The sequence below is a fragment of the Coturnix japonica genome, chromosome 5 (genome assembly GCF_054131305.1).
Source record: "Coturnix japonica strain WE chromosome 5, WE-NBRP24, whole genome shotgun sequence".
In the NCBI taxonomy this organism is placed as follows: domain Eukaryota; kingdom Metazoa; phylum Chordata; class Aves; order Galliformes; family Phasianidae; genus Coturnix; species Coturnix japonica.
The window spans coordinates 35113961-35123219 of NC_140667.1; the positions used below are offsets into that span (position 1 = coordinate 35113961).

The window sequence follows — 9259 nt, forward strand, 5'->3', positions numbered from 1 at the left end:
TTGCTTTCTTGTTTGCTGGTGCAAGGCTTCTCAGAGAGGCTTCTACAAGAAGTCAGATTCATGTTTTAACTCAAATCCAGAAGCATCAGCTCTGACGCAGGTTGGAGTGGAAAGTTCTCCTCTTAGAAAAACTGAAATAAGAGGGTGGTTTCGCTCTGTGTACTGCTTGGGCCATGCAGCTGTTATTACTGACTTTCAGTCCTCAGTTCAACATGCACTTAGAGCTCTAGCTCAGAAATTGCGTGTCCTCTTCCCGTGCAGAGTGGAAAAAGGCAGCTCAGGTCCTCCTGCACTGCATGAATGGTGAGCAGCGCAGCCTCTTGCTGGCAGCTGATTAGTGTGGGCTGCCTCTTGTGCAACATCTGGGCAGTCCCAGGTGCAGACAAACAGGGTTGTGAAGCACAGTGCTCACAGAACTCTTCTCGCCTTCCTTGTGAAACTCCCTCCTCCAAGCTACTGAAATCCTGGGATAATAATTAACTGAGTTAAAACTTGCTCTGTAATCGCAGCCACTTTGTGGGTGCACTTTGCTGGGTGCGTTGAAGTTAGAAATGTTTGCATTTTTAAGGCTCTTTCTGTGTGATGATCTTGCAGTACCTTGCATACATTCACTCATTTGTTTTCATGTTGTGTGTTGTGTTTTATTTTCAGTTGGAGGGATGACAAGGTTCTTTTCAAGGTGTCCCTTGAAAGACACACAGGAAAATTAATCTTTAATTACCTTAAACTGGGAATATAAAAAGGATTTAAATTGAAGGTGTGGGAGCCTATTCCTCCCAAGCAAGAGCACTGACCCCCAGGTTAAGCTCAATAAATGGGCAGAGCATCAGGGGGGCAGGAGGTGGGACCAGCATGGAGACCAGACTGCCTGGAGAGATGGTGAGACCTCCATAGCCATGGGCAGTGGTGGACAGGTGCAAGGTTGTGTGAGCATTGCTGGGAAAGGTGACAGCACCCATTGCAGCTGCTTGTGATGGCTCTAAAGCAGTGTCATTGCAGCAAGGATTGAGCAGAGAAAAACCTATATTTCTTCTGATCCAGACTTGAAAGTCCTGTTTGGAGAACTGGACAAGCAGATGGCCTTGGGGAAAGCTGAGAGCTGGATTGAGGGGGAGGGAGGGAGATCAGACCTCCAGGGAAGGGGTGGGTCTGTTTCAAGCCCTCTGGACTCCTGCTTCTTACACTACAGCCTTATAAATGTATCAGCATTTAAGCCTTTTTGCTCAGATGTGAAGGTTTTGGAGAGCTGTGGCTGGCTCCTGGAGATGAGGAGAGACTGTGTGGCCTCTGCTTCTGTCCCAGATAACTAAATTAAAGCTGTGGGGTAAAGCCAGCAGCTGTTTTTTAAACAGATTAAGGGTCTTTGTGTCTTCCCTGCCTTTCAGTGCACTGAGCCTTGCTGGAGCAGGCAGGCAGCAGGGCCAGTGTATTGGTAAACATTGTGCCTTGGCTGTGTCTGGCCCAGTAGTACTTCTGTGCTATGTCTGGTATGTTAAATACCAAAGAGTCAACAGGGAGCCACTTCCTAATGGAAGAATGGGCTGCAAGAGGAGAAGAGCAAGAGTTAAACCCCACACTGTGGGCATTAAATCCTGCAGAGTAGAGTCAAATCTGCAGTGTAGGAGTTAGTTAAATCTTGAAGTGCAGGACCCTCATGCTGTGAACTGCCCAACACGTGGGTTGCCTGTCCTACCTCTCCTTGTTGAGGGTAGAGAGGCTGAGGTGAGACACCTGCACCTTCACAGTTTCTACAGTGAATTAAAGAGAAGAGTTCTGAATCTGCTGGGGGGGGGGGTGTATGAGAGGCTTGCAGGGAGCCAGGGTACTAAGAGGAAGAAGAGGGTGTGGGAGGAAATAGAGTTCAGACCTGCGTGTGCAATATAAGGAAGTATGGGAATATCTCTGAGAGGTTATCAAAGAGATCTACAGTTAAGAGCAAAGGACACAGGCTGGACACAAAAATGCTAGTTCATGCAGTACCGTGCATGAAAGTGGATGAGTGAATGAGATCACAGGGAAGCTGGTGCAGGAGAACAGGAGCAACCCAAGGGAAGGGCTCAGTCTGGAATGCAAAAAAGAACAGAAAAAGGTGGATCGTGCTGCTGGGTGCTGGGTGGAGCAGAAGAGGGGAGGACAAAGGTGCTGAGGAGGTGGACTAATGGAGAGAACTGACACATACCTAACAGTAGGTGTGAAAATGTGAAGAAAAAATACCAAGGGAATTCCTAAGGAATCAGAGAAATGTATTGCTGTGTGCTTGTCCTGGCTCTGAAGAACAGCAGGAATGAGGGACCTTGTGGTGGGAAGTCCCCAGCAGCTCTAGGGAAGCAGTGTCCATGATGTGAAGGCAGCAGAGATTGCGTTCTTAGGAGGAAATAGGGTTGTGATACCACGGGATAAACTGGAAGGACAATATGCTATGAGGATCAGTCTGTAGTCAGGGGCTTTTCAAGGGAAGTTATCTGATTGCTTCCTCATGCAACTCATAGGTGGACTGGGGGCAATCCTGTCACAAGATGCTGCTGATGTTGGAGATGTGCAGCAACTTCAGAAGTTAACAGGTTCTGTGGAATAAAAGCCCATGAAGAACCATCTCTCAGAAGGAGGCCACTTTGATCTCCGTCAATCTTCAAACCGCTGGTTGCTGAAGTTAGGAGACTCAGTATTGCTAGAAAGTTGCAGTCTTTGTATGCTTTTCTGCGCGTTTCTGGCCATTGCTACAGTCAGGAAACTGAAACTAAACTGAATGGGACCCTGATCTGTATTTGGAATGGATACTTTTGAACTCTTTAAAGGTTGCTGAGCCTCATAGTGCCCTATTCAAGACGTTCAAGGTGCAGGAAGGAAGTTTTGGGCCTATGTGAAGAAGCATTGGCAGGAGGGAACAGACAAGCAAGAGCAAGCTGAGTTGTTCTGCTAAAAGCAGCCATGCTGGCAGAATTAATGAATGCCCAAGGATCTTCCTTTCCTGGTCTCACTAATGAGATGTGTCTACAGGAGTGCCAGGAAGGAAGCAGAAAGTTACCAACAAAACCAGTCTCAAAAGATCTTTCCAAATGCATAGGTACGGAAAAGAGACAGTGCAGATAAGCAGTGGCCAAGGGCAAGTGTCAAAATTTGCTTTCTTGAGAGGTAGGGAGTAACTTATAATGGATGATCTTTGCTTCTGTTATAGCATAAGCGAGTTCCAGCATCAAGTGAAAAAACAAAACACTGCACTAGCAATGTACCCTGTGGAGTGGTTGCAAATACAAAACATGCCCAAAGCTAGTTTGTGAACAAAAACTATTCTCACATTACTCTGTCCTATTTGCTTTAACTGCATTTCCTGCATTTTCACTACTTGGTTACTTTTGCATGACTGATGAAGGCAAACAGCATAACATGTACCTTGGCAGTGATTTGGTTAGATGCATAACTTACTTCCTTGTACAGCTGTACAGCATTTGCTTCATTTATTAAGTCATTATAGAACTCTTATGACGTTATAACAGCACCTGCCTAAGGTATTGTTTGTCTGGATGTTGCACTGGGTGCCAGGGAACATACAACTGCCTCTGAACGTACTCAACCAGCCCGATACTCCTGATAACTACACTTTCCTCCCACACTCCAGCCTTTGAGTAAAAAATATTTGTATTCAGATGGTATCTCCTTAAATATTTGTATACCAGGTCTGGCCATGTACCTCAGCACTTCCAGCACACTGGTATCTGTATGTGGTGAATGCTACCAAAGGACCCTTACATAATTTCAAGTCCATGTTTTGTCAATGGGAAACTGGGACATAGCTCAATGTTGGAACCTCTTCTACTTTCAGCTGTTGCAGTGTGGTGCTTAACTAGGAAAGGCTGAAAGTCATCTGGGATTCTTTGCTGGTAAAAACCCTGCAGTAGGTGGATAAACCCCCACCACTTCATCTGAATATCAGATTTAATGGGTGCTACAACTGCAGGAGTGCAGGGTGAGGCCCAAAGCCCCAGAAAAAAGACTATTGCCCAGACCCAATCCTGGAAAATGCTGCAGGCCTGAACTTCAGACATGGCCCTTTCTACAAGAAGGAAGTTCCAGTGCATACACCTGGGCAATTCTAATGATATGAGAGTGGAGGGGAAATACAAATGACTCAGGATGACAATTTCTGTACAGTCACTTCCACAACAGCCTTTGGCTCCCATGCAAATTAAGAAGCACCTAGGCAGATGCAGTGCTCTTCCTTGTACCAAACAGCCCTTTCCACAGGTTGTATCAGAAATCCCTTACGAGAGAGGAAATGGGTCCCCATGTGCAACCTGGAGCCATCGTCACCTACACTGGCTTTTGAGCCTGGCTGACTGTCAGCTGCACAAAAGCCCTCCAGTGAGTGCTCCTGGCAGAGCTCTGTCCTGCATCAGCAGCTCTAACACACCCCACCCTGATCCCAAGGTTGTGGTACAGGTGAAATGCAGCCCAAAAGCTGGTCGTGGTCATGCTTCACTCAGCTGAGCAATCACTGTTATGTTTCTCACATGCTGTTCTAGTATCTGCATCTAAAGTTAGGCCTTCTCTGCACCACACTGCCAAAAGGTGATCAGATGCAGATGGGAGTTTGAGCAGAAGTATTCTATCTGCATGAATTTCTGGGAAAAACATAGAGGAATAACTGAAATGTGTGAAGGGCACTTACTCCATAGCTGCAGGCTGGGCAGGGAGAAATGCAGCTCCCACAGAAGGGAGAAGGGGAGGCCCCTGCTTGCAGCCTGGGGGAAGGCAGGAGTGCTCCTTCCCAGGCATGCACTCCTTCCTGTGGAAATCCCCTTTGGAAAGTCTGAAGATGTCCAAGTTCAAACCAGAGTCAGGCTGTGATAAACGAGAGGGTAGGCAAGCACAGGACTGCTCTGAAACCGTCCCTGAGCAAGTCAGTACAAGAGTAGCCAGGTTTAAAGCTACACTCTGCATCCTCACTGCACCCATGGACACCAGGAGCCAGAAAAAAGGAAAAACAAAACAGATGCCCCTAGAGCAAGCAGCTCTCATTGAAAATAGACTCAGTTTCTCCATAGCATGCACGACCTGACACTTGTGAGGCAGAGGGGGAATCCCAGCCCCCTGCCCGCCTGCAACAACCGGCACAGGAAGCTACACCTACGTGTGCTGCTAAAATTAGCTGCAGCCGAAGCACTGGAAGCTGAAAGCTGTTTACATGTCCTACTCCTCCTGCCAGTGAACTACCCCAAATGCCCCAACCTCTGACCCTCTATGTCTGCTACATATCAATTATCTCTGAAAAAGCTAACCTCATGGATCCCATGCAGCTCACGTTGAGATGGATAATGAACCGTTTCACAAGCTGGGTACAGAAATCTGCTTTTTTTAATAAATACATATCTCACAGGTACCAAAATAATTATAAACAAAAATGTACAGTATTTACATTCTATACAGTTGCTAAAAAGTGTAGCAATTATGACACACATGGTGTGAAACACACAGTTTCCAATGCCCACAGTTAACATCATTGCTACCTTCTTCCCAGCAGCCAGGTCATCTCTCCATGGTCAGACTCCTCCACCTGCTGCACCTCAACCCTGAGCAGCCAGGGTCAGGGAGCAGGGCACAGCAGCGCCTCAACCTAATGCCAACCTCACAGTCTTCAAGCAGACGGGATGTCTGTGCAAGTCTGTCTTGCCACCGAGGGGATGAGCATTCCTCACAGCACTTAGTGTTACAAGGCAGCTCTCAAACGCATTTCTGACAACAGTACATTGGATATGCAGTCCGTTATCCTCATGTGGCAGAGAATATTAGGTAATGTGGCTCTTTCTCAGGTGGTGTGCATGTTCACTGATCTCTTAACGATGTTACACATCCCATTCCCGTTACTTAAGCACAGGTCAGAACATGGAACCTGTTAGCATGATGTGTTCCTGGCTGGGCAGTGTAGTATCTCAGTACTATTTTCTCCTTCGAGTATAGACTTTCCTTTTAAATGAAGAAAGTCAGGCTCTTTTTCCTTTACATATGTACATAGTCACTTTTCACAGAAACCTCTGCTTCAATATGTCAGCTGTCTTCCTCCAATACAGCAGTCATCATACATAAGCTGGAAGAAAAACAAAGTGCTGTTAATGCCAAACTCCTACTAGGATTATCCCATCTACTATGGGACAACAGCCAAATTCTGCATGCCCTAACTCCACTACGTCTGCAACTTCTACACTTAAATGGTTACATTTGCTATTTAACCATCACAAAAACAAATGCTGGGAAGACCAAACCCACCCATTAACTATTTTATCTCATTAAGTTCTGTAGGCATCAGCTCGGAGAAATAATACAGTGTGAAGCTACCCTCTGTTACCCACTGTATTATTTATATTTCACTCTTAAGCTCATTCTGTTTATAACCTTGCCCTAACTGCCACCCTGCCCTAACTGCCATCCCTCTGATGGCTGGCAGTACAACCTTACTTCATGGGCTGTAACCCCCAAAAGTTACATAGGGAAGAGGTCATTCACTGCAGTACCAGCCAAACAACAAAGAGCAGGATGTGACTCTTCTCTTGAAAAGAAGCAAATAGGACTTACTTCATCCTCTGTGAACTCTGGTTCTGATTCACTGCTCTCCTCGTCCTCACTTTCAGGCAGTATCTGCAGGTCAGCTGTGGTCAGCAGCTTCAGCTGCTCCTGTATGCTGGAGTTGTCTCGTCCCCATGTAAGCTGGTATGGGGAGTAGCCTTGGTAGGTCACTTTGTTCACATCTGCCCCATGTTTCACCAGAAGTGACACCAGGTCTGAGTTCTGCAGGTCTACGGCCAAGTGTAGTGCTGTTCTCCCATTGCATGGCTCCTGTTTGGATACAACATGAGGTATTGCATTAGGGGAGTGAGGCTTAGCACTGTCACACCTGTTGATTCTTCCGACCAGACAGCTCACTTAAATTCATAGTATAAATTACATACCTGAGCATTTACATCTGCTCCTAAAGACAGCAGGTACTCAACAACAGCCAGGTATCCTTGAATAGACGCCAAATGGAGACATGTATGTCCTGGAAGATAAAAACAAAGGCAAAATTTGAGTAAGTCTTACCTAATGCCCCATAACTTGTTTAAAGTCAAGATGATAAGACAGGAGAGTATCTAAGTTTGTAAATCAACCAGGGCAAAACCATGTTTTTCAAAACAGCTTTCCAGCTTCCTGATAACAGGGATAACTGGGTTGGATTTTGGATTGGGTTGGATTTCTTAGGGGATCTAATCTGTTCTAGGTTTTAACTGTGCCTTACTGTAACAACTTTACCCTCTAAAAATTAAAAACAAAAAAAAAAAACCATGAAAAAAAAAAACCACAAAAACATAACTGCTATGAGTACTGCAGAAGCACTCACTAAAAATACTAAATTTAAGGCCCATGAGAGCCAATGACCATGAGCGAGGAGGCCCGCAAGGCTGAACCCACAACATCTTAAGGAAGTCAGATGCTTCTTTGCTTTGGGCCCTCCTCAGCACTCCAATGGGAAGAAGATACTTCTCTTGAGATCTCTGCTAGGGCAGAGCACACGTACCATTGTAATTGGTGGCCTGCAGGACGGCGAGGAGGTGGTGGGGCTGGCAGTGCTGTGTGAGGACGCTGACACAGCGGAGCGAGCCCTGCTGGCAGGCGATGTGGAGCGGGGTGTTCCCACGGAAGTCCCTGACATCCAGGTCACAGCCAGCCTTCAGCAGCTGCTCGGCGATCTCAGGCTGGTCAGTGATCACCGCCAGGTGGAGAGGAGTCTGCAGGCAGGAGGGAACACACGGCTTTGAGTTATGTGACAAGTTTAGCAAAGGTTCAAATACACAAACCCTGCAGTGGCTATTGAGGACTTCTGCCCAAATGCAAGTACTGCAAGTCAGTTCTTAGCGCTTCCTGGCACAGCACACTGCTGCTCTGTAGTCTGGTAGCTATGGACTTGGGGCTCTCCAGATATCAGATATTCTATCCATAAGGAAGGGCATCATTAACATCCCAATGGAGAGGAATGCGATCCATTGCATCGCGTATGAAAAACGTGAGAGACTGCAGCAGGACAAAGCGCTGCACCCCCACCGCATGGAGTGAGCCAGGTGCTTTCCCCAACGTGGGCTCCGACTTAACATCCATTCAACTACACAGAAACTTCTCCTCGGGAATTCCCCGCGGGCCTTTTGCGGGGGCGGCCCGGCCCGGGGGCGCAGCGTACCTGGCTGAGGTTGTTCTGGAAGTTCAGGAAGGCGCCGTCGCCACCGGCCTGTCGGATCACCTCCAAGCTCAGGGACTTCTCTTCGTGAATGATCGCCAAGTGGAGGAAACTGCACCGAGGAAAAAAGGAAGCGCCCCACGTGAGACCCAAATCCCCCCAGCGGGACGCGGCTGACGCGGCCCCCGGCTCACGGCCGCAGTCATGTGCGGGTTTCGAAAGCCGGGGCTTTCCGCACCGCGGAGCCGCCTCTTCCTGGCTCCGCTCCAGGGACTTTCCGCGCTCCGCTCCGCTCCCCGCCCGGCGCCTCCCCGCCGCCGTCGCGCCCCGGCCCGGCCTCCCGCGGCCCCGACTTACGTGTCGCCGTCCTCGGTGAGCTGCTGGGCCCAGGCGTGCGGCCGGGCGGGCGGCTCGCGGGGCTGCAGGCGGATGTCCTCCAGCTCCCGCACCAGCTGCCTGTACTCCTCCTCCTTCATGGAATCCAGCCCGCTGTCGTGGCGGTCGTCGGGAGGCATCGGCCCGCCCTGCCGCTCCTTGCGGGGCGGCTCGCAGCCCTCCACGGCGGGCGGCTCTGCGGGGCGGTGGGCGCTGAGCATGGCGGCGGGGCTGGAGGGGCGGCGCGGCGCCGCGGTTGCTGCTGCTGGTGGCGGCGTTCCGACACGGACGGGCATCCGCGAGTGAGCGGCGGCGGCGGCGGCGGCGCCTATACAGCCCGGCGAGGGGATTTCTGCGGGGGAGGAGCCGCCGCCGCGGGAATTTCCAGCCACTCGGGCGAGCCCGGTCCTGCTCGGCGCCAGGGGCGGGCCGGGGAGGAACGGGGCCGGCCCAAAGCAGCGCGGCCCGGCCCAGCCCGGCGGAATTCCCTGCCGTGCCTGCGGGGGGGAGGGGGAAGTACTCGCCGTCCCGCTGAGTAACGCGGTGCTTGCGGTACTTCCCTGCGGCGCCCGGCCCGCTGCCCTGCACCGCGGCCCGCCCGGGGCTTCCCCGCCCGGATCGGGGAGAGGGCCTCCCCGAGGGGGCATTAACCAGCGCTCGTCTGACCTGCGTCGGACCGGGGGC

At 50.0% G+C, this 9259-nt stretch overlaps 1 protein-coding gene across 1 annotated transcript; it reads right to left on the bottom strand.

Moving 5' to 3' along the window:
* Window positions 1-5334: 5334 nt before the first annotated feature.
* On the bottom strand, window positions 5335-8879 carry NFKBIA (NFKB inhibitor alpha). The gene is made up of 6 exons (XM_015865021.3): window positions 8558-8879; window positions 8204-8312; window positions 7547-7757; window positions 6942-7030; window positions 6568-6828; window positions 5335-6082 (listed from the first exon to the last, which is right to left on the bottom strand). The coding sequence occupies exons 1-6, from the start codon at window positions 8869-8871 to the stop codon at window positions 6035-6037; spliced, it is 1032 nt and encodes a 343-aa protein (XP_015720507.2). The 5' UTR covers window positions 8872-8879; the 3' UTR covers window positions 5335-6034.
* Between the last annotated feature and the right edge of the window lie 380 nt (window positions 8880-9259).

Excerpts from the sequence above, each read along its gene's own strand:
- NFKBIA (XM_015865021.3), bottom strand. The coding sequence starts at position 8,871 with ATGCCCGTCCGTGTCGGAACGCCGCCACCAGCAGCAGCAACCGCGGCG. Across the intron at positions 8,313-8,557 it reads CTCACCGAGGACGGCGACAC|TTTCCTCCACTTGGCGATCA; the intron begins GTAAGTCGGGGC and ends TCCTCGGTGCAG. Across the intron at positions 7,031-7,546 it reads GCAGGCCACCAATTACAATG|GACATACATGTCTCCATTTG; the intron begins GTACGTGTGCTC and ends TTTATCTTCCAG.